This window comes from Ascidiella aspersa, chromosome 9 (genome assembly GCF_963924565.1).
Source record: "Ascidiella aspersa chromosome 9, kaAscAspe10.2, whole genome shotgun sequence".
NCBI classification, from domain to species: domain Eukaryota; kingdom Metazoa; phylum Chordata; class Ascidiacea; order Phlebobranchia; family Ascidiidae; genus Ascidiella; species Ascidiella aspersa.
Window position 1 is genome coordinate 13334594 of NC_139455.1, and position 26065 is coordinate 13360658.

Below are 26065 nucleotides of genomic sequence, written 5' to 3' on the forward strand. Positions count from 1 at the left end.
ACAAAACAAACAGTTCATCATTTAAATATCCAAACAATAAAACAAAATATCAACCTTTTATTTAATGAATATTTATTTTTTTTATAAAATTTTAAGCATGGCATAACTTGACTCTTTATTAGAGCCTACAATTTGTGACATCGCGGGAGTAAACCGCGTCCCATAGACAGGTTTGGTTAAGTTAAAATATTCGGTTTAGTTTCTGTTCGGCTTTTTTAAATCTTACAAAAAACGGTTCAGGTTCGGTTACGGTTGTCAAAAAAATGGCCGTGTAATTTTATGAACTTTCCATAATATTTCAAACTTTTTAAAAACCTATGTTGCCTTTTTACCGGAAATCAAATATTAAAATAGATTTTACTGCCTTTATAAGACATTTTTCGCGGTAAATCGTCCAATTAATTATTGAAAAGTAGGCTGCTATTTAAAACGCAAGTAACATACCTCCGGGAACGTCACGGCACAACTGGCACGGTCTTGCGGCAGCGCGGCACACCAGTGTCACCAGTGTGTCGCACTTTGTTTATGATTTGATGCTGTCTTTTGAACTAGATCAGCGCTACTTTACTGTTGCGCCGTGAAAGGATGCCAAGTGCGTCGGAAAACGTATAAAAAATATTGGACATATATTTTTATTTTTTTTTATTTTTTGTTTACGGTATAATGTAATAAAAAGCAAGAAATTTAAAAGAAATTTTGGTATACCCAAAAAAATCGAGCCCGTGTAGAGCGCACGACTATAATTTGCCGACTAAGAGATGCTTATGCCACAGATTTATTGCCTACTCGCTCCAAAGTGTTATCGTCTTGTTGTTCGCAACTTTGATATTGCAAGTAGCATCTCCTATATGCTAACTTGTCGGCCTTCTATAGTATAACTGGTTGTTCGCTTATCTGATAATACAATTCTATTAACCTATACGTCTTGTGGTTGGCTAACGAGTTATACACACGCAACCTTCAAGTTACTTTCAAACGAGAGTCAAAAACTTCAACTACTAAACTCGTGCCCCACACCCGCTTCGCTCGCCAGGTCTGCCCTGACTTAACAACAACGGAAGTAGATTAAATGTTGAAGTTATCGCGTTTCCTCAAAGTAGTTTTATTACAGTTTTTATAAGTAGCGAATTTTAAACCAAACGAACGCTTTTTTCGCGATTTGCGCCAACACTTTACTGCCTCCTTAAATGTAATTAAACATGTTTTTTAGTGCAAAAACTCAGCCGGCCCGGCTGATTTACAGTTGTTCTAGCATGAAAATAACAAAATTCTTAGTTAACATTTTGTGCGGCCCGCATAAACCTTTCTTTTTTTTTGGTTTTAGCCCCCGACTAAAAAAGGTTCTCGACCCCTGATGTAGAACATCCTAACGCAGCTTGAATATTAAAAAAAATATCCGTTAGGTGGGGGTAGCGTGACAAATTTGTACCCACCTATCTACATCAGTTGTGTTTGTATGTACGAGTTAATGAGTATGAATGACTTGAATGTCTTCTTTCATGGTGGTTCAGCCCTTATTGGCTATTGCGCCATTTTTACTTGTTTCATTGGTAAACGTACTCTTGTGATATTTATGTTACGAAATCTTGCAACCATTGGTAACTATATTGTTATATCAGGTAGAGACGCTGGTTTGGAATCCTCACACAATTATTTTAACACTAACGAAGCGAGTTGTCAAAGTTGAATTTATAAGGAAGCATAAATATATAAGAATAAATATAATAATACTTGACCACCCAAATGCTAACTCTCACCCTACCCCAAATATTGTTAGCAGTATAATCCCCCTGGCCTTCAGGTACATTTTTCGCTAAAAGTGTGTTTGCTGGAAAGGAGTAGCTCATACAATAAGAAATGTGTACAGGTTTGAACCCTGTAACATTACAACTTTCCAAGATATTGCACAAAAACAATCTCGGTTTACTCACCTTGCTCTTTTGAATAAAAATTGGTGGGATTCTAGACCAGCACTCTTTAAAAAATTCTTCCATACTACATATATATTATAAAACGACACTAAGTCTCTAATACAATATTAGTTTTTAGTCAAACATTAAAACATATAAAAATGCTGTTAGACATGTTGTTTTATAAAATACTATAAACAACTTTGAAACCAAAGGAAAAAGACTTTTAAAGATTAATGCACCTATTTTGGTGATTCAAAATGTCTTTGAGACGTGTCAGCCCAACTGGTGGAAGTCGCGAAGAAGATTATCAAATGGACCAAATAGGTTATATAGTCATTTGTTTTATTCTAATTTTAGTCCAAATTTATTTTTCGGAATCTTTTATACCAGGTGTAAATTTATATAGAAAAACCAACCTTGTTTTCCTTGGCAACATGTTTTGTGTGCTATCTTATTTATTTGTTGGTAAAGATCTATTATTAAATATTATCTGGTGAATGCTTGATAAATTATTCATTAGGATACAGCTGTACTGCACCACACTTGGCCTAAATTTTATTTCTGTTCTGTATATCATATTGTTCAGTTCGCTATTCTAAAGTATGATATGTAAAGTCAGAAGATGTCATGAATTTTTTTACAAGTGTTTAGGTTTTTGCTGATTATCATTGAAATGCCATATAATAAATCTATGGTAGTTAAGTATATCCTGTTGTAGGTCATTCACCTAGCATTGTTTAGGTTGTAGATTGATAGTAGAATAAGCCTACTTAAAATCGTTTATATACATTTTTTTTAAATAATTGATTGTATGTTTACCCTAAACTTTGCGGTGATAAACAATAAGTGATTTGTGGTTTAGTAATGCTACATGATTGGTTATAAATGATATGTCTTACTTTTTTATTTATATTAGTTATCAAGATGTGCTATCATTTATATTTTGCTTTATAATTGTTTCCTAAATCCACAGTAAACCATGCATATTAATACTTTATTGTGTATCTTATAGAATAAAAAAAATAACCCTGACCCAAGCAGTACATACAATTATCTAAAGTCGTCACAGAATGACAACAGGTATCATAAAAATTCAAATTGTGAAAAACTTAGCTACATACATGTACTTCCTTAGCTTGGTTGCTTGATCAGATTCCCTTAGATCAGGGGTTCTTAAACTGGCATCGACCCCTAGGGGGTATATAAACTAGTTTTAGGGTTTTATGAAAGCCTAATAGAAAGATAAGTGTATATATATTTGGAAAGTAATCAATTTTCAAAGAAAATGGTTTAATTTAAAATTAAAAGTTTTTCTGCACTGAATGTATTTCAACTCTGTTTCACTTTCACATATTTTGGATTGCAAATAGCAGATTTTTGACGTCTATTCGTAGTGTGACATCGATTTATTATGTAATCTGTAAAAATTCTTGCCAATCCTGGTCCGAGCAAAGCAAAAAAAATTGTAGGGGTGAGCAGTAATAACAGTTTAAGAACCACTTCCTTAGATGAAGGTATTTGTACAAACAGGGGAGACCTGTTTGTTGACCAGCTTCGGCTAAACCTCATAACCCAATCGGTAGAACTGCGGTTCTAGTTTACCCAAGGTTGTGAGCTCAAACCTCACTGCAGGCCAGACTTACTTGCCTTACTTTGATTGTATGACACTCTTGATTAAGCCCACTTTAGGTAATGCAAGTAATATATATATATAATGTATGTAATTTAAATTTTGAATTTTAATTTTACAGTTTTCTGAATTGAATCTAAACCAGGAGACAGCTGACTCGATGAACCTTACGGTCTTTTGCTGTCTCCTGGGAACGTCAAATATTGCTAAACCTTTTTGATTTTGACGACTTTCGTTTTTTGTTTTTGATGTTCCAAATAAATCATATATCTATTTATCTTTCTATCTGCCACTGATTTTAGTAAAGTTTTTGGCCTTTCTGTAGGCCTTTTCATCCGTATTATTATTTAGGATTTTTTTAGTTTAAAAGTAGAAGACGGTTGAGTTTAATTGCAAAAGATGTATTTGGCAAATTGGAAAGCACTTTATATTATAAGTAAAAAATATTTGATGTTGTTTTTGTTATTCAGGCAGGAGCAGACCAAGTAGTGCCGATTCAAGGACAGCCTGGGACAATGATGCTTTCGATGAACAACCTGGTGTAATTAACACAGTCTCTGATGGAATGTATGGTAAGCTTATATTGCATAGCATGAACTTTAGCTTAATAACAGACAAAATGGTGTTATTTGCTTAAATTGTTTTGCATTTCCAGACTATGAAGATGTATCTAGTGACATTTATGTTAATGATGGAAACCAAAACAGGCCAAACAAGGGTATTGAAGAAGAAAGAAAAAAGGGTATTTGGGGAACTTTCAAATCAAGTTTAAGAGGTAATAGATTTTGATTTTGTAAGAGTCCATGTGTTTCTTGGTTCAAAAACAATGTAATTTGTTTCAAACAGCATTATGTATTTTTGCTGTTTTTAATAGAACATTCAATATTCATTGCACTCTAATTTGTATTTATTAAATGGATTTCTCTCTGTGGCACTGTGTGTATGCCAGTGTCTCTATTGTCAGTTTTTTTAGTGTCATGTTTCCTCCTTTTCTTGTGAGGTGTCAATGTACACTTGTTTTATCACCCAGTTTTAATTGCCGTTTTTTGTTGGGACACAATAGGCTTTTTGTTGTTTGATTTATTTAAGTGGTTTCAAGTTTCTTGACCTGGAGTCTAGGAAGCATGTGCTCAGATTATATCGTCTTCATTTATATATCGGTATTACAAAACCTAGGTTCTGTCACTGTCCACCTAAATCAAAGTATAGAATGCCAAATGTACAAATTAAATGTGTTTCCTTTTATTTCAATTTTAAGTTTTTTGTTGTGTGTTTTAACTTGGTATCTCTAAGGTTTGTTTGTTTTTTGTTTGACCACAAGACCACTTGATCTACATAAATATATACTTGATCTATATAAATATACAGTATTTAAAACCAAAAATTATTCCTTCTAGGTTTATGGGGTACAAGACAAACAGAAGACATCCATCAAGACAGAGAACTTTACATTAGAACTACCATACGAGAACTTGTCATTTACATATTCTTCATTATCACATTGTGTATTTGTAAGTTATTATGGTAACAAAGATTTATTCATTAACAAATTTATTTGTTTAACCATTTTTACCGCATTCAGAAAACTTAGAAGGTTAAAGGGGAGTCTCACTTTAATGTTATTAATTTTATGATCATTCTCCAATGTAGTTGAACAGAGTCTAGACTCCAGACTAATCTTACATTTTGTAATTTTTAATTGGGTTTTAGCAATGACTAAAACCTAAACGTTTTACATAATTGGCTCTATTATTTATTTTTTTAGGTTACAATCCTCTTAACTAAGATTAGGAACCTTTGACCCTTGGAAAGGGTTTATGAAAATCTTTGGTTATGTTTTTACCACCTGATTTTTGATTGGCGTTGACTGGATTCTTTCCTGAGAAGGATGCCTGTTTTGTAGACCTTAAATGTAAAACAGATGAGGCCTCCAAACTTGCACCTTCTAAAACTAAACTAGCAAAGGCCTAGCTTTAAATCGTTTTGCAAGATCTGTTTTGGTATGTAGATATAATATTTATAAAAACTTTTATTTTTAAGTGACCTTTGGGATGACTAGCTCAACACATTTTTATTACACCAAAGTCATGCAAGAACTTTTTCTTGATTCCCAATTTCCAGAGACAAAAAACACTTTCAGAGGTTTGACGACAATGCAGGATTTTTGGAGGGTATGGATAAACAAATTTGCATTTTCTTAGTATTGCTGTTTTGTAAATCAACATGTGAGACTGAAATCTATACATTTTAAATATTTAATAGTTGTTGATGCCTCGTAGCTTTTTACTTGTATGGTTGCCTACTAAGGTTTTATGACAATAGTTTGCACATTTGTTATTTCATTAGTATAGTTAATAAGATGCTGGTAGAAACCATTAAATGCTGAATTAAAGCTTTAAATTCTTGTTTTAGTTTTCTGAAGGTCCACTGATGGATGGTTTGTACTGGGAAACATGGTATAACAACAAAAATGTTTCAGAAGATGAACTTGGTTACATTTATTATGAAAACAAGTTGCTTGGTGTGCCTAGAATTAGGCAACTAAAGGTAATGTTACACAAAAACTAAATTATAATATATATACAAACTCAAGCTAAAATTAATTGAATAATTAATTTGGTAATATATATAATAGTTTTACATTTGACAATACCTAAAAGCAGGTGCTTTTAGGTAAGAAACGGTTCGTGTGAAATTCATCCAGACTTTCAAGAAGAGATCACATCATGTTATGATTCCTATGCTGAGTCAAAAGAAGATACATCAAGCTTTGGTCCAGAAAATGGAACTGCGTAAGTTTATTACAATTATAACTTTTTATTAAAAGGTAACGCTAGCTATACAATTAAGATTATTGTGTCTGGCACTTGTTATTTTGAAACCATACTGTTAAATATATTTAAATGCAATAAATACATAAAATAGAAAATATTGAAACACTAATGTGTCACTGAAAATATTAAAACACGGATGTGTAAAGTGTCTAGTCTTGGTTGAGGGTCTGTCGTTATAATTCAAAAGCTATTTGCCTAAGTGTTAGTCTTAAGAAGATGGTCAACAACCACTTGATTTTTTGAACATCTCCTGTGAAAGGATTTTGTAACTATATATATTATATTCATTATTAATATCATAAAATAATTAATGTTTGTTTTACTAAAACCGTTAATTGTTTATCAAGCATTATTGTGGCAATGTTTTAAAGCAGGGGTTCTCAAACCCACAAGAGAAATTTATGGATATGCAAGCAAGTTCATTTTACTATAACTGTGTCAATTTTATGTATTCAGTGATTTGAAATTGAAAAAATCGTTGCTTATGTTTATCTTTAAAGCAAGATAAAACTTTAAGATTTAACCAATCACTGTTATTGAAATCCACATTTTATAGGTAGCAAAGTTAAATTTTACCACTATTATCAGGGTTACCATCTACTAAGACCATAAAATAAGCATGCTACTTCGATAAAATAATCACGCTACTGATGACGGCATCCAAATACGAATATTCCTAAAAACACTTTTTGTTCTCTGCACCAAAGCAGCTAAATCGCTCAAAAATGTGTTTATGAATTGGCAAGCTCCAAATAAAGGACTGACCATGGGGGGCCGGATAACTGTTAGGGATTACGATTGCAGGTCAGGTATAACATTTATTTTGTGTAACTTTATTAAGTTGATTATCGTTAAACGATGGAAATATAAGAAACCATGCAATTAAAACTGTTACGAGGCCTAATAAATTCTAAAATATGACAAACTAAGCACACAACCAAAAATAAGCACAAATCTCAGAAATAAGCACGGTATGGCAACCCTGACTATAATCAATGTTTTGATTTGACACTATTTTCTCACCCTTGACAGTCATTATTGTCTGCTTCATGACAATCAAGCTTTAAAATTTTTTGTTAGTGTACTGGCTTTAACTGCAACTGTATTGAGTATTAGTTTCTGTTCTGCCATGCTGATGATGTAAACCAGTTACAGGTATGCCAGTATGGCATATACAACATTTTTTATTTAAAAATAGCCATTTTGTCCTTATTATATGTCTCGGTTGACACTGTGATTATTTTATTTTGATTGTTGTACAACAAATTTATTTTAGTGGTTGTTTCAAAATACAATCTGGATATTAAGTACAATACAATGTCAAGCTAGTTGCATTTTACCAACGTGATTTAAAAACCTTTAACATTGAGGGGAACAACCAAGGTAAATTCCTGGCACTTGGAGTGGCTTGTTTTACGTCTTTAAAGCTTAAAATTAAAAAAAAAGGAAATATATTATGTCAAAACTTCATATATAGGCATACACAATCTATCATCCCCCTCTGCATCGAAGATCTGCCCATGTTGTTTTTTAGGTTTGAAGTATATTTTTGTAGGTGTGCCACAGATAACTGAAAAAGACCAAAGTTTTGACTTCCAATTCCAAACATAAAAACATAATTTGTGTATTTTTAATTTTTTTTTGTTCTTCATGGGTTGACTACACATACAGATAAATTGAAACGATATGCAGATTAAAAATGTTTGAGAACCCCTTTTTAATGCATTGCTAATGATGTTTAACTACTTTTACTTTTGGTTAAATAAAAACAATAACTAATTACATCTTGGTCCTATTTTCCTGCTTACTTGGAAAAGTTGGTATTATTCTACTGAGGAGGAATTGGATGGATCAAGCCATTGGGGACTGCTTGATTATACTTATTCTGGTGGCGGATTTTATGAGGTATCCACACGCACTAACGAGACACTACCCCCCTCCCTTTAATATCACAATACTAAGGCCAGACTATTTTAGGCCAAAGTTAAATATATATTTTTTAAATAGTTGGGTTCACCATAACTGCTGTACTGGGCAGTCACATTATGGCCAAATCTCCCAATATCCTACTAGTGGTTTTTATCAGGTATGAGGTATGGTGTTTGCTGGAAAATCATTTTATTCTCATCTTCATTTTCTGTGGCGTTGGTAGTTTACATCTTACATTGTCAACAATCATTAATCTACCTTGATGACTTGTTTTTCTAATCATAATTTTTTGTTCTTCCATTAATTGTTTCATCATGCATTTGCTTGAAAATGATCATAATATTTTAAAAATTAAACAAAAATGTGGCTTATAGAAATTTTCTTTTTCTGAAATACTGAAATCAACTTTACCCATACAATAAATCATTGAAACATTGTGCTTACACAAGTATATGAGCTTTTTACCTGAAATATCCCAGTTAAGTTCTCAAACCCAAATCCTAAATCTTACAGATTTTGTTGGACATATGCTTAAACTCACCAAAAATGACATCATTCTCTGTTGGTTGGCAACAATATGACAACTTTATTCTTAAAAAAAACATTGTTTGTTGCGTGCATTTTTCCCAACTCGTTAACATCATCTTAAAGGTTTTGAGAGATTCTTTATTGTTTTCAACATCAACAAACGACTAAAATGCTGACATCTCTTGGAATATGCCATGCTCTAAAGTTGTACAATAAATCAACAATTAATTAAATCCTGGTCAGCTCCACCAGCCAATATTAGCAGTTTAAGCTTGTTTTTTCTCTTTTATGCAATCTTTATTGTTGCAACTATATTATGCATCCCAGTGAATCGTGATATATTAATCTGGATACAGTACAGTCATTTTCAACCGAACTTCTGTAATATCAACAGGTATTTTGCAACAAATTTTTCAACTTAACTGATGTTCAATTAAACACCAGTAGAAAACTGGTAAAACTTAATGGACATAATTAACTTTTGTTTTATGCAAGTAATTATCCACTATCACCAGTTTGATTGTTTCTTTGTTATTTGCTTTAAAAATATAGTGTTGTTTAATAACAAGACTTGTTGTTTAATTATTGAATTTGTATTTGCTTGGGTCTGTTGATACTTCGGTACAATACAGTAGTCAAGTGTAACCTTTCCTTACAGTAGTGAACAACTGAGATTTGCAGTACAACAAACGAACCACCCATCATTTAAAACGAGAAAAATAATTCTTTTTTTTGCACCTTAATTACGAGAATGTATGGCAAGCCAATTGTTTGGCACATGTAATTCAGTATCTCAAAAAACTTTAAATGTGCTACCTTGTAGTTAAGCGAAGTGAAAGCAGTCACAAAGGTTTTGTTAGCCGAGTAAAGGAGAAAAAACCCTTATCATACTTGTGTTTGGTAGTAGATTTAGTTTCTGTGCTTGTGTTTTTAAACTTAAAATGAGTAAACTTTATTAACTGATAAGGGCTTTGTTGTGACAAATTTGTGTCCAATGTAGCGTACATGGCTTAAATATTTAACCCATAGATGAAGACTTTTGTTTTTTCAAGGATTGCTCTAAATTTTGTGCTAACTGTGACTTTAAATGTCTTTTAAGTTTGCACAAACCTCTCAGATTCAAGTTGAGAACTTAACTGGAATATTACTGTACCTGTTTTGAACATAATTAAATTAAAACAAAAATTGTATGGTAAAGTTATACATACCTAATTTTTATGACTTTTTAACTAACAAAACAGCTCTTTTTAATTTAAATCTGTCAACTGTATTAATTGCATGCTGTTAGTTCTAAAACAATAGTAATAATTGTTTTTGTAATTTAGAGAGTTTATTGAGGTGGTTCTTAACCTTATTTCTATTTATTATTGTCCTGTGCTTTTGGACACCTTCATTTTTTTAAATAGGTAACTTACCAAAAGCTATTCTATTTTTTTCGGCAATTACATCTCTTTGAGGGCAATTGAATACTTTTGACAAATTGATTTTTTAGGCGAGCCCAGTTTCTTAGAATGCACATCCAGGGTTGGATCTATGATTTTTGTTGTATAGAATTCTACCGTTTTTTCAACTTTGTAACATGACGTCATAAAACAAATAACTATAAGAAACCTGCTGTTGTTAAGTGAACTTTTGTGCTAATATGCAACTAGTTTTGAGTCAGAATCATTTTTTTGCATTGCAGGGTTGATATTGAATTAAAAGTTGCACTTGCCAGTCGGGCGAGTGTCTTCGAATTAGTACTAACCTGGACAAAATAACACTTGCCAAAATGTTTGGATGCCGCCTGCGTTATTATCATTCTTATTATCAGACCTAATATTGGTCTTAATTTGTTTTCCTGTGAAAAATTATGCTTCTTAAAGCCAATAAATTTCATAAATGCTGCAATAACAAATAAATTTAACAAGCGCATCACATATAGTAAAACGTTGTTTGCATTCAATAGTGCGGTAAACAATTTAGAATTTTAGATCGTCTCTAGTAGCTGTAGGTGTTATTTATTTTGCTAAACATCATATTTGTTCAATATTGTTTCCTAAAGGATTTGCATTGTGGAAATAACATACCAAAATATTGCGAAATAATAGTTGTATATAAGCACGAATTAAATCGGATTAAAAGAAAACTACCCACCACACTCTCCATGAATATGGCTTACCTATTGTTGATGAGATGGCTCTCTTTAGCTGTCCGTGTTTTATACAAAGAAACCTGCAGTTATGCTGTTGGCATGTGCAAGTTTTAATTCCAACCCTGATTTGCATTACTTTAAAAGTATACAATCAGTATAGTTTGGGAGCGTGGCCTGGTACTTGACTTGGCGTCTGCCACTTTGCATAACATCAACTAAACCAGTTCATTCTGATTATACAAGCATAAGGAGCATAGGACCTTTAAAATGACTATATATACAAAAAAATTAAACAGTGTAGTAGAGCTCATGTACTCTATAAAAATTACTGACACCCTTCTAGGTGAGGGTCGCTTCCCGGTTAAGAACCACTGTTTTATAATTTAATATAATTAACTGTACTTTGAAATTTTGCATGATATGTATAATACGCCAGTTATGTAGGTTTATTTTTTACCATTTAATGGATATTTTTGTTTGATAATATATATTTTTTAAATGCTTTACTGTCTTAACTCTTAAAACTCAATATTAAAATTAATTTTGGCTTTTTTTATTAACAACAAAGAGATTTAAAAATGCTTGTGTCATAGAATTATTTTTTACAAAACTGAGTACTTTTTAGGATTTAAATACAACAAAGGCAAAATCACTTCCACTCATCCAGCACCTTAAGGAAAACTTATGGTTGGATCGTGGAACAAGAGTTGTTTTTGTTGATTTCACAGTATACAATGCCAACATCAACCTTTTCTGTGTTGTCCGGTTAGTATGCAGTGTCCTACTTTAAAACATGTAATACTTTTTCAAATTTCTATTGGGAGATTGGATGGCAACCATTTTTTTGTTGAGACCCAAACCATAAAATGCTCAAAAAGGTTTCAGCGGACTGTAATACAATTACATTAACAATTTAGTAACTACTTGAGTACATAAATTCAGCAAAATTTCAAACTTTTTTTTTTTCAAAACAGCCATCAACCAAAACTATCCCAATTGGGAAGTGTGGTTCTAGCCTGTTTAAAACAAGATTGCAAAATGCTGTTGAGTATTAGCTAAAAACTAAGACCAGCAACCAGTTAGTCATCTGTTTTGTATTCAATCTTGTTCTTACTGCAGGTTAGTTGTTGAGTTTCCCCCGACAGGAGGGGCTGTGCCATCTTGGAAGTTTCGAACTGTAAAGTTGATCAGATATGTCACAAACTATGACTATTTTCTAATGGCTTGTGAGGTAAATTTTTTTTAAATATAAAAGGATTTTTGTCTAAACTTTTATTTAATATTTAAACTTGCCTAAATAACTGTGATAAAAAAGCAAAATAACTGTGATAATCAGGTGTTTTATTGTTAGTTTGACTAAGGTTATTATAACGTGTTAGTTTTTTTCCTCAGATATTATACATACTCTTCATATTTTATTATGTGATTGAAGAAATTCTCGAAATCAAGAAACACAAATGTTCTTACTTCAAGGGTGTTTGGAACTGCCTTGATGTCATTATTATTGCGGTAAACGGCAAATCATTATTTTAATTTTACATGCATGTTCGATTGATGTGTTTGGTAATAAATTGTGCAACAAATATAACTCACAATGTTAGGTGGATCGAAAAAAAAACATACATTTATATTCATTTTTGCTTGAAATTGTCTTTAGATATTTAGATGTAAAGATGTTTAACATGTTTTGACTTGAATAATTTTTGAGGCAATTCCATTTTTGATTTCACTTTACATTTTATTATGAGGTTTGTTGACCTAATTTTTTGATTGGATTTTGGCCTCCAATGTAGGTGAACATTTGAATCTATTTTCACATTTATAGAACATGGAAAAACTAAACTAACAAAACAAAGTTTTAAACCAAAAACAATTTGATTTTTTTACTAATCGAATACAATTCCAAATCCGCTAGTTCGTTGTGTATTATTGCTTTGCATTGCTTCTCTATTCTGAAAGTTTAAAAAAAAATTGTCAGCAAGCATATTGAATTTAGAAAAAAAACAGTGACACCAACTTTATCTCAAGTTTTATTGACATAGACAAGAGCAGGGTTACACATCCTGCGGCCTCTGACTGTTATTTAGGTCGAGTATATTTTAGAGAAAATACAAGGGTCGGCGAGCGTACGCTGCTACTAACTTTTTGTCTCTTAAAGCAGAAATTTCACTTCTGAATCTGGTGTAGGTGTATTGTAGATTCACATGCTTGGTTGTATGCCTATTTGTAATAGAAGCAAAAACTGCTTTTCAAAATAACGATATGTTACGCGGCACACTTGAGAATCTTAGTTTAAGAATCACTGGTCTGAGGCGTGGCTTCTCTTACATTAAAAAGCTGCCCAATTTTAAACAAATAAACGCATTTTTCTTAAAAAAAAAAAAAAATTGCAGAGACCCCACAAACAAAAATCCTGGATTCGCCTGACTTTTGTTTGCATAAACTTAAAACTTTTTTTCATCAGGATGATGGCAGATAAAGAAGCTAAATTATAAGCTATTGCTTTTATTTTTTTCTAGCTTTCTTTGGTAGCAATTTCGTTCAATGTCTACCGCACCATTAAAGTGGACAATCTTCTTGAAAATCTTCTGCTTGACCCTTACATTTACCCTGACTTTGAGTTTCTCGCCTACTGGCAGATGCAGTACAACGACATGGTAGCTGTGGTCGTATTTTTTGCTTGGATCAAAATATTTAAATACATCAGGTTAGTATGCTATGAAATGTTTATAAATATAAACCTTAATCTTTGGTAAATTATGCAATTTTATAACTTACGTTTTTTAACTTTAAAATAACTTAGCTTCTTGCCACTAGTTTTAGACATATAAGTTACTTTGGTGGTATTTGGGCATTTCACATAACTAGCTTCCGTTTTCTCTGTGTTTGCTAATTTTATCCTACTTTTTCTGTATTAAAGCTTTAATCGAACGATGACGCAATTGCAGTCAACCTTATCCCGTTGTTCCAAGGACATTGCTGGCTTTGCGATAATGTTTTTTATAATTTTCCTTGCGTACGCCCAACTTGGCTACTTGGTGTTCGGCACTCAGGTTAAAGACTTCAGCACCTTCGCGGAAAGCATGTGAGTAACCATAAAGGCAACAAATCTTTGTCGTTTGTCATAATTTTAGCAGGTAAATTATCAAGTCTGACGTATGTCTTATATTATTTTTTTTACCTTAGCTTATTTGATACAACAACAACACAATGACTATACTTCTTTTTAACGACTGACTTGTTTTTAGTTTTACTCAGTTTCGGATCATTCTTGGAGACTTTGACTTTCACGAGCTGGAAGCAGCTCATCGCGTTCTTGGTCCGACTTTCTTCATGACCTACGTCTTTTTTGTATTCTTTGTATTGCTGGTAAGTTATTTTGAAAAAATTAGCCGGATTAAGCATTATTTTAATGTTATTAAAAGTTGTTATTAAGTTATATTTAGGCGCTCATGTTTCTATGGTTTAAATTTAACTTTTCGTTTTCCTAAGGAAAATTACATTTTAACATATTTTTACATATTGAAGTCCGGTTACTATCGTGTTATGTTCTGGTTTTTCTATATCTTTCTCTTAACTCCAATCTTTTTCCACCCGAACTGCTTTTTAAATATATATTAGCTGCTACATTCAATTATTTGATCGCGTGTTTTACTTTTCAGAATATGTTTTTGGCGATTATCAACGATACTTACTCTGAGGTGAAGGCTGAAATATCAATGCAAAAGAGTGAATTCGAAATATCCGACTACATCAAACGGGTTTGTCAACGATATTGTTGTATCCGTTTTTCTTTTTAAATTAGCTGGTACTAATATATGTTTTTCCAGGGTTATAACAAAGTCCTTGAGAAGTTATCACTGAAGAAAGATCGTATCCGAGACATTCAGGACGCAATTCACTCTGCGGACCTCAATCAAGACAAACAACTTGACTGGGAGGAATGGAGACTGGACCTAAAAATGTAAAATCATTGTTATTTATTGTAGGACTTCTAGGTCATTTTTATATTTCCTGATACTTGTTTAATACTATTTTTAATATTTTTCCTGTCATTTTCTGTTTGTTTTGGACTGGAAAGATACAAGTCCTTAATAATCAAATATCAACCATATATTAATTAAAAAATGTTTTACTGGATTTTGTTAGGCGTGGAATTCCTGATGCTGAGATCGAAGCTGTGTTTGCGAAGTATGATCAAGATGGGGACATGGTGCTCAATGAAGAAGAACAGCGTAAACTGCAGGCTGATTTAGAGAAACAGAAGGTTCGCAATGAAAAAAAAAAATTGTTTTTTTAGGTAACGCTGCGCACACTTGACGAAACTTAGTATAACGACATTTACTTAAAGTAGAAACAATTCAAAGCGTTTTCGGACGGTTTTATGGCCACAGGATACACCATTCAGAAAATATATATTTTATTTAAATATGCCGCTCGCAATTATTTTTACCATTTCAGGTAATTCGTTCTTAGGTTTGCGTGCGTTTGTAAGCTGATAAATTCAAGGGATTATCTGCTATAATAAGTCTTTGACGCAAGTCATAAATATTAAATGAGACATCGTTCAATAATTAATATTCAATTTTATACCACGAAATTCAGCGCTTGTTGTTCCGTCGCGAGTACACGACTACTTACGATCCACTCATGTTGTTCATCACCTACGAAGTAATATTAGCGTTTCTTCTATTGTAGTTAAAAGAAAAGCAATTACTGTTGTATGTTAGTTACCGTTTGCAACTGATATAACATAAATGTTACCCGTCTCTTTCTAAATCAATGCTGCAAAATGTTTGTTATTTATGTGGCCAACACATACGTATATTTATCCAAGCGAGTATTTACATAAGTCAAGCGTTTTTGATCGCTCATGAAAACTTTATAACATCGCATAAGGTGGTAATTTAACTTGTTACATGGGGTGTGCTGTATTATTAAACAATTGTCATTGTCAAGCAGTTGGTTCACATTTGGCCATAGCGGTTACTGCGGGTCGTTGGTTTCGTGTGTTGTTTTATTTCGTTGTGTGCTTCACAGTTGGCCGACGACGAAAGCTTTTGGTTTGAGTCCGGCTTGACGCACCTTTCTTATTTCAAAGCCCGTCGCTCGCCGCTCGTGTTTGAATAGGCTATATTTTCTTTCAAATTTCGACTGTTTGTGAAGTAGGTCCTAGAATGCTCAACCTACCCACCTTATTTAGTGGTGCACTCCGCACTGCTCGACTGTGATTAACATATTACCTTTCCTTAAACGGCCCACAGTTTGATCGATAATTGATAAAATAAATAGTATTATCGACGTCGTATTGCGTGCTACAATTTTTTTTAAATTAATATTTCGTTCTAAATTTTCGTTCTACTTTTATGTAACTCTAAGGTTCTTTTGAATGACTGTACAATTCTTTTTTAGCAGCCTTCGTACCTCTTGACCATTTAAGTAGACCATTAACTCTATGTTGCGTCACAATGTAGCAAATTACGGAACTGACGAAGTTTTACATTTGATGGACAAGCTTTTAGCATCTTGCATTTTGCAAGTAAGATATAAAATTGTAAAATATTTGGCGGACCGGCACCGGTCCGCGGACCGGCGGTTGAGAACCACTGTCTTATACTATAAATAAATTTATATTTTCACTTTTAAAAATCGTAAGCTATAATTTAGGTAGAGTTTATTTTACACTTTATAAAAACAACTCGAAAAGAATGTCCACCACTTATTTATTATTTCGTAAGATTCCAAGTCTGCGATGAAGTTCAGTTTGTTACGTCATAATACGCCTCGGTTGCCCAGACACAACAATTGACCATTTTAATGATCCTCATGTGTGCGACCGTTACTGTAATGACGAGACCATAAAAAATCCTTGAGTTAACCGGTATAATAAAACATATTGGTAGTTTACGGAACACCTACTGTAAATACACTACTTGTTGCTTGAGATTATCCAAGTTTATGGACTGTTTTTTTGTTGTATTTGTATGAATATTGCTTGACGAACGCTTTGCTTTAGAAATCGGAAACATGATCGATGCATTCGACCAGTTGGATGTGGCGATCGATGTGTTGTCCACGCCTAAAATATTTAAATCCTTTGTTGTTTAACTACATTCATGTTGCAGGCCGAACTAAGCAACGAACTTGATGAAATCGAACGCGACAAAGTCGACAATAGGGCGACGCCTGGCGGTGGACGACCTGTGTCTGCTCGCTCAAAGGGTGCTATGAGTCATGTCAGCTGCAACGATTCCGCCAATGAGAGCGACGATGACGATGATGATGACGATCGACGAATGAGCTCCAAGAACTTTGTTTCTAAAGACGATTTCCAAATGTAAGATAATTTTTACACAATCAAAGCATACGACTCCAGAGTTTTACGTTTTTCCGGATTTATTAATCGTTTTAGATAAAAATAGGGGCCAACATAGCGATTGAATTTTTGCTGGCTGCCTCTTGTTATTCATTTATTTTTTGCGGCAAATACTTTCTTTGGCTTGTTTAATGCTTAGTGATAGGCCGCCTAACTTTTTATGAGTGTAGCAGTATATTTGCCGGCAAGATTGGAGACAAACTGTTTAGTAGTGTTTCATTTAGTTGTTTAATTATTTTGACATAAAATTACGACCAATGATCTAACACAGGGGTCGGCAACCCCGATGTAATTCATCCGGCCCGCCGCCTCTTTGACAACTTAGACACGAGTCCATTTCACATACTTTTTGACTATTTTAACTACGTAAGTGCGAAAAATTTTGTGTGATCATTCTAATGATCATTCTACGTCCGGTTTGTTTACGTTTTGATGCTGTCTTTTCAACTAGATCAGCGCTTCTTTACCGTTGCGTCGCGAAAAAAAGCGTATTCTAAAATATTGGACATATATTTTTTATCATTTTATTTATTTTTTGTTTTCGGCAATGTAATAAAAACTTGCAAGAAATGTTCGTAAACCAAAAAAAATCGCGCTCGCTTCGCTCGCCAGGTGTGCCTTCACTACAAAAGGTTAACAAACACTGAGCTAGGTTACCTTTCAATTTTATCGCGTTCCCTTAAAGTAGTTTTATTACACTTTTCATGAGTAGTATAGATGACGACATGTGAACTCGAATTTTAAAACATACAAACGCTTTTTTTCGCTTTGCGTCAACACTTTACTGCCTCCTTAAATGTAATTTTCAAGTGGAAAAACGATCCGAGCCCCGCCTGATTCACAGTTCTAACATGTTATAAAACAATTATAAGTTAACATTTTGTGCGGCCCGCAGAGACCTTTCTGAGTTTGATTCTGGCCCGCGACTAGAAAAAGGTTGCCGACCCCTGATCTAACACAATATTATAGCACACACCGTACGAAATTAATTAACTAACTCCAAAAATATTTTTTTACAAAAAGGAATAACACCTTGTTGCCTAATAATTTTATATCCCTAACTTTTAGGGAAAAATATAACTGTATATTAATTTTCAAAACCTATTTACAATATGAACTTGAGAAACCTGCTATTGCACTCGGAGCTGTAACGCACTAACTACAACACATTGTTCGATTTATTGCCATTTATTAAGTTGTGGGCCCTGGGGCTATTGACCCGGGCCCTGGGGCTATTGAACGTTTGTAAGGCCGCACAGAAAAAAATGTAAAAAGTTGGCGCGAAGTAAAAAAACACAAAACGTTAAGTTGTTGGGAGTTATGACATGCAGATGTGTCAGCCCATAACTTAGTCAGACAAGACAAACTAAAATGGCATTATTTAAGATTCCAAGCTAAAGGTTAAAAAATGTGAATCAGGATGTTTTGGGAAATTTTAAAAGGGCGCTAAAGTAATTTTTGTTTATGAATCCCAAAAATGCATGTATATTAATTTTGTAAAAAACTGCGTTAAACATACTAGCAGGTGGGTTAGAAAAAAACAAACTGAATTAAAGTAGTTCAAACCGGTAAAAAAAGACGTCACGCCTGTATCCGGACCTGGTAAGATGCGTATATATAATGTGTATTTTTTTATAGTTACCATTTTTCTAATAAAAACACGTGATGATATAGCCAGTTGCCAAACTATAGAACTATAGCGTAGCGTAGATAATTCCGAGAAAAATGTTTTAGGAAAAACAATCCGCGCACCGGATTAAAATGCCGTATTTTGCAAAGGTCTGAACTAGACTCATAAGAATGTAAATTTAAAACTTAAATAATTTACTTTTGTTTTACCTTTGAGTTAAATTTGTAGTATATTTGAGAACCACAAATGTTTTTCATATTTTGCATAAATGTGGCCTGTTTAAATTGTGTTAATCTATACGTTCTATAATTTTTGGCGGCATCGGCAGCTTGAATCGCCGCGTTGATCGTATGGAGCACAGTATCGGATCGATCGTTTCCAAAATTGATGCCGTCATCGTTAAATTGGAAGCGATGGAGCGCGCCAAGCTAAAGCGACGTGAGACCATGGGAAAGCTGCTCGACAACATTACAGAGGTAAATGCCAGGCTTTCCTTTCCAGTAAGAAAACTAAGTTTTGTCTACATTAAAACTAGGCACTTACAGTTAGTTTGTTGTTTTCCCATTCAACTTTCATCTAAAAAAAGTATCTTCTGTTGTAATACTAAAATCAGTGATCCGATACCGAATAACTCGCATTTCGTGGATTGGGTGCTTGGTCCAGGCTGTTGATTCCCGAAACCTCGCCCTAATGTGAGTTAGAACTTAGCGTTTTCTAACCTTGGCCTTGCTTTCGCTCTCCCTTTTTCCGTTCTGATAAGACAACCCCATTTCAGCAATAGCTTTTCTGAAGGCATCCAGTATATTATTTTAAGTAAGCCGTAATCGTCGGCCAGTACTACTTCCACAAGGCTAGATCACAGATACTCAAGTGGATTCCATGGCTTGCCTTAGAATTAAAGACTAGCGCCGCCCCTCACACCAACTTTTTTTTTTTGACATAAAAAGTAAAGACTAGAATTGTCTTTTTTAGAAAGAAAATGAGATTTTGAGCAAAAAAGGAAACAATGTTTGGTGTCCGCTTTGAAAGTATGTTTATATTTGTTTTAAATGCTTTGTGTTTTCTTAGATACTGTTAGTAAAGTTAACTCTGAAATCACCTGGCCAAGACAGTCTTTTTAAAGTTATGCAATAATCCAACTTTACAACACTGTGAATAATTGTCAACTACTAAAAAACTTATATTGGGGGTTACTTATGCATGACCGTGTAAAGATGGCATTTTTTTTTACTAACTTTTAAACAAAAACTTAAATGCTCAGACAATAAATGCGCCCTGACTAAAAACATCTGTTATTTTCCCTATAAAACTTAACTTTATTCACAGTTCATTATAAGTTGTAGCACGTTCGTGGTCCATCACAGATTTTTGTTGACCCACTTGTCTCTCTAGATCAGTGGTTCCCAACCTGTAGTACGCGTACCACTAGTGGTACGCGAAGGTCTTTCAGGTGCTACGCGAGTAGCTTCCGTTTTTTTACAAAAACTTGGATTTGCAACTTTATATTTTGTTTATCTGGTTTTGTTTACAAAAAAAAAATCCCGAAGTCTATTCATTGGTACGTAACTATTCCTGCTGTTTAGTGTTATTACGATCTTACAAAATACAGGTCATGTCAATTGTCAACAAGGAGCACATTTGCTTTAAAAAGCCGTACAACACTGTGGGACAGTGGGCGTTATTTATGTCAAATGATTGCTCTTAATATATGCCCTCTACAGTTTTATAGCTTAAGCTACAAATAGCGTTGAATATTGCTAGTTGTGAGCTAAAAATAGATAAAATAATAATTCGATCAAATTAGTCTGCAAGAAGTGGTACGCGGGGCAGTACAGAGAGTCCCAGTGGTACGGCATCATAAAAAGGTTGGGAACCCCTGCTCTAGATATACTAAAATATAATCAAATATTTGGGTATTACTGTTGAAATCAGCCTTTCGTAAACTGGTGGTTCTCTCATGGTCCCAAGTAGACCTACATTACTTCCGTTTTTTTTAATCCGGCAATGTAAAACTTGTAAAAATCACAATGAAGCACTATGTCGCAGATCACTCAACAAATGTGTGCAAAATAGACAACTAAAAACGTTTTGCTTTTCTTTTTAAACGTGATAAGTCGCGAAAAGTTGTAAGGAAATTAAAAGGGGTCGCAAACTGAAAATTTTTGAAAGCACTGGTTTAGCCTGCTGAAAATATCATCTTTACAGCATGTATCTTCCCGCTAAGTGCTTTTCATACCATAAAAGAATTTGTTGCAGATTTGGTAAATTTATTTGGTTTTATAAGTTCGTGCAAATCCTAATTTTCGCAACTGAATTTGTTCATCAATCACACGGTATCGTCAAAAGTTAATCTTATCGATGATGTAATTATCAACCAAGATCAACAACTTGAGATGCCACATTAAGTTCTCGTTAACGTGTTATCAAATAGAATATAGATGACCCTAGTGTGTTGTAAACGAAAAAAGTAAATGAAAAAAGTTTTCTTAGAAAGCTTGTATGACACAGAATTACTGAGGAAACTAAACGATGTTTTAAGATGTGAGAATTGTTAAGTCCCTAGGCGCTGAAAGACTGTTTTACTGATAGAAAGTAATTTGTAGTTTAAATAGACATTGCCTGACATTACTGATGTAGCCAGATTGAATCTTGCTTCGTAGTTTATTTCACAGAGTACGATCTTTATAAATTTGAAATATATACAGTAAACCACTTCATGAAAACAACAACAAAAAATCCAAATAGAAACTTTTTCATAAACAGAATTCTTATCGTACGTCGACATACGTTCTGACAAGGAAGACTGCTTGTCTACATTTTTTACGAAGATCAACTAAAATGTTTAACTAGGTGAGCATTATTTTGCAGACTGACGAGTTAGAAGAATCGAGAAGACAAAGAGATGAAAGTAAGCGCAAAAAAAAGAAGAAACAAAAGAGTGAAAAGAATAGGGCGCCCCAAAATAAAGCGTAGTAAACAAACTATGAGAGCAAATAAAGTATCCCGCACTTGTGTGTGTTGTCAACTTTCAGAAGTTTTACTCAAATTAGTTATGTTTTTGCTAACGTTTTTTTTGTTCGTCTGAAGAGAGGCACGAGTCAAGTCAAATGAAGAATAGAGGAACACAAGAAAAAATACAGAAAGAAACTAGTTGTTACTCAAAGGAGCATGAGTTGTGTAATAACTGGTTTGCTATATTAACAGTTTATATACTGTTTTTTAAGTTCTATGTAACGTTAAATCCGGTTGGATTTTTATGAGAAAAAGAGCGTTATAAGAAAGAAGAAAGCTCGTCTGCCTTACAGGAGAGGAGGTTTGATTTTGTTTTCTTGGTAAGTGCCACGTTCGTTTAACCTTTTTTATAACCATGCAGGATGAAAAGCAGGGAAGATCGGATGATGAGCTGCGTCGGGAGCAGATGGAGCGGCTTGTGCGAGAGGAGCTGGAGCAGTGGGATTCAGATGCGTCGCTCTCATCATCGAGTCGTCGTGTCAATCGACCAGCATCCGGTGCGCCTAAATATATCTATAAACATAAAGTATGGAAACCCACCTTTTCTACGTTAGTATTTTGGAGGGGTGTGCAGTTAGCCCAAGGAGCTCAAACTGCTCTGAGGGCTAAACGAAGCCATGTTAACCCGCGGGCCCCAATACACTATAGATCAGGGTGGTACAAAATTGCCATCGCCTGAGGCGTAATATTATTTGCGTAGCTATCGGGCTAAAGTTTAGTTTAGCCGCTAAACTGTACGCCATAAGGTGACATCATAAAACAAGTAATCCTAGAATAACACACGTTCCCGAGCAAAGTGTATTCGCGCGAGGTGCGAAAAATGCATTCATTTGGTTTAAATTGGCCAAGCTTTCAGTGTAGAAAGATAATTGACGCATTGGACATATATAAAAGTACATTGATCAATACAATGTTGTTTACCAAGATGATATTTGCAACAAGTTTTTAGGGCATTGATTTAACGCTTTGAGGCTAAACAAAAGCTGTACAGAAACCAAGTAAAAAGTTACAGACGCAAATTCGTTATTCTGTTTTCAAAGTTGTGATGTCATTTACGATTTAATCACCATATTTTGGCGGTATCCCTTTATCACACAAAAAAAAGGCGTAAAAAAGTTCTTTCGGTTTAAGTTCGCAAAACAGCATTCCATTCCATCATATAAGTGGCGCCTTGGGCTGAAAGGTTTGCACAAAGTGTGAAAAGGTTAAGATAGCAAAAAAATATTTTGAAGGGTCATGGCCTGGTGGCTCACCCCTAAATCCTTCCTAATTTAATTGTGTAATTTGTGACATTTTTTGTACGGAAGATTGGAAGTTTGCCATCTCTAAATAAACGATGTTCTAAATAAACGATGTTACGCTTAGCAAACTTTAATATTAGGTTTAAATTTACCATGGGATATTTGTTATTGGCTTAAGAACTTAAACACACGAGGCACTGAAATAGATAAAAAATAATATGGTACTTCAAAGTGCGTTATGGGCCGCGTGATTGAGACCAGTTTTTTTTTTTAAGGTTTGGTTTGGGTGACCGCTAAGTAGTTTTAAGAGACCGCAAGTGTTTCATTTAAATACCAAAAAGTTGCAAGTCCAAAATTTGGGAAACCGCTGGAGAAATTTGGGGGACCGTTTCGGTCCCCCAAAACACCTTAAAAAAAACACTGATTGAGACCCTTTAAGTTAGTCTAAGCCCTACTCACTAACTGCTTAAAAAATAATTTCAAATCCTAACCTCTCACTGATAAACCCGAAAAAGCTTCAATATTCAGCAAAATATGTCCCTTCAGGTCGTTCCTTGACGTCATCCTCATCTGGGGCATCCACCTCTCGTGGATCTGGAGTTAGCGTATCCCAAGCTCGTGTGCGTGGAGGAAATGTTGGAAGTAGTTCTGCCTGAGTTGGCCAACCACTCGTCCCTTGTGTACAGGCCGTTGTCACGCTAATCCTGCGTATACGTGTACCAATCATCGTTCAAACACTATTAGCACTGTTCTTTGCTAGTTGTTATGTATTTTGTTTTGTCATGCTTAGTTCGCTGTGTAGCTCTTTCCAAGTCATTGCGTAATGCACAAACCACGTTAGCGTTTTCAGATCTCTTTACCATTATACTGGCTTTGGTTTCTCGTTTTTTTAGAATTGAGTGTTTTGCCAAACTATCTAACAAACAATTGGGTGTGCAACTTTATTGTCTAAGGGACCAAGTCGATGATTTTAGTTTGCGAAACTGCGTAAACCGCTATGTATGATTTTACCGTATTATATATCTGTTTTTTACCGAGGTGTTGTTTTGTAAGTCCGTATTTGTACCTATTGCACATCGCTTTGTTCTTATCTCAACAGCATTACTTTTGGTATATGACTTACTGACTGCTTAGTACATAACCAACAAACGCACATACATAGTCACCGTTACTTAAAAGTTTAAACCACCGTGCACTTATACTTTCATATTGCATTGCTAGTCCATTATTATTGCCCAAGAAAGTTGATCTTATGTAATTTTTTTAACCTTGAAAGTGATAACTTCTAATCAAGTTTTTATAGAAGAGCGATATAGCTGGCGTTTCCCCAAGATTTCATTTTAATATTGTGACGTAAAAGTCAAACACATCTTCTAGGCCACCTCACATAAACATCTTAATATATTTTATTATGTATTTTCAACATAATGTGTTGTCGTTGTTTCCACTAGACGTTAAACTATTTTATTTATTAATTATAGTTGATCAATCTATTGAAGGTTACCGAAACTTATATTTAAACGACACCACTTGGCATTTTCATAGCCGTTTATGTTTCCAACGAATGTGGAACAAATTAAATGTCTTAAATACGCAGTATTAAATTTTGATTTAATTTTGGAAAAATCAAGTTTTTACATCTAAATGACATAAATTCTTACATTTTAACACGGAACTATTGTATAAAGAATGTTTTACCTTGATTAATTGTGTAGATTAAAATCGATTAAAATTAGTTTTAGATTTACAAATAGTTGCGCCATACTTTATTCTAAACACATGACAATCTAAAGAAATATTCCACCCCGGTCTGTTAAAAAGTATTTTGTTCGTCTTAAACTTTTTTCTTTTTTTTATGGTCAAAATTATATACAAACTGAGCTTAATCACGCCCTTGTTTATATCTCCAATTACTTTTATATTATTTTATTTTGTGTAATTTAACGGAGATTTAATGTACGAGATTTTATAAACTTTAATAGTTGTTGATTTAAAAAATGTTTCATATTTGAGAGGGATTAGCTTCACTGTCCTTCGTGGCATGCGAGTTTTTTGCGGTATATTTGTACAATTGGTGCTCATCGGGTGCTATGCTCAACGTACTGTAGTTCGGTGCTGAATAAATGTCCGTAGTAAACAACTTGCATTTAGTGTTGAGTTATTGTTTTGATCAGGGATCTACACATCGTGAGGTGCATTCAACAAAATAATTCAGAATAAGTACGTTTAAAATCATTTAATACGAATAAAGATTATTTTTCTACTAAATCAGAATTAGTAACTATATTTAGTATCGACGCATTAGTTTGCTTTCTGTTCAACTTGTGCGCAGCAGTAATTATTCTTTTCACTGTAAATTGGCCTTCATGATTTAATCAATTGTTTCCAGCCCACGCCAGCGGCCAATCAAAGTGCATTCTTGCATGACCAAATATTGCTGTGAGCTTATCCTCATAACAGAGGTGTAACTCCGGAAAGCAGCAGCATGCGGAGCAGTTAACACTTACTACGACTACGAACTCCTTGCTTAAAGGAATACGTTTTACTGCATTGAGCCGTCAATAGCTATACAACTAAACTAAGTTGCTAAAAGCTTACGTGGCAGCCTATCTCTCTATATATTTGCCTCGATTGAAGTGGAGCGTTGCATTCAATTAGTAATGGCGTGATTTAGTGTATTGCAGTAAGTAGCACTTTTGTTGATAACAATCCCAACCCGTCTTATTCCAGCTAATCAGTTAAATTGTAAGCAAAAATGAAGTGGCCTGGTGGATTTTAGGAATTTCCACTGAAAATTTATCTTAGGACTAGCGAATTTAGTGGGTTCATGCTGTGAAT

General features: G+C 33.9%; 1 protein-coding gene across 2 annotated transcripts; it reads left to right on the forward strand.

The window, feature by feature from the left end:
- Positions 1-2049: 2049 nt before the first annotated feature.
- LOC146133067 (polycystin-2-like protein 1) lies at positions 2050-25371 on the forward strand. 2 transcript variants are annotated; one of them, XM_083396535.1, is made up of 21 exons: positions 2050-2237; positions 4014-4115; positions 4199-4318; positions 4941-5054; positions 5584-5714; positions 5956-6090; positions 6217-6335; positions 8195-8282; positions 11594-11733; positions 12088-12199; positions 12361-12477; positions 13488-13675; positions 13889-14053; positions 14217-14337; positions 14631-14729; positions 14799-14932; positions 15118-15235; positions 17094-17305; positions 19303-19450; positions 22348-22483; positions 23774-25371. In XM_083396535.1, exons 1-21 carry the CDS (start codon positions 2171-2173, stop codon positions 23881-23883), a joined length of 2676 nt encoding a protein of 891 aa, XP_083252661.1. In that variant the 5' UTR covers positions 2050-2170; the 3' UTR covers positions 23884-25371. The 2 variants fall into 2 exon arrangements, with proteins under 2 accessions (XP_083252661.1, XP_083252662.1); XM_083396536.1 differs by lacking the exon at positions 8195-8282 and adding an exon at positions 8385-8463.
- The last annotated feature ends 694 nt before the right edge of the window (positions 25372-26065 follow it).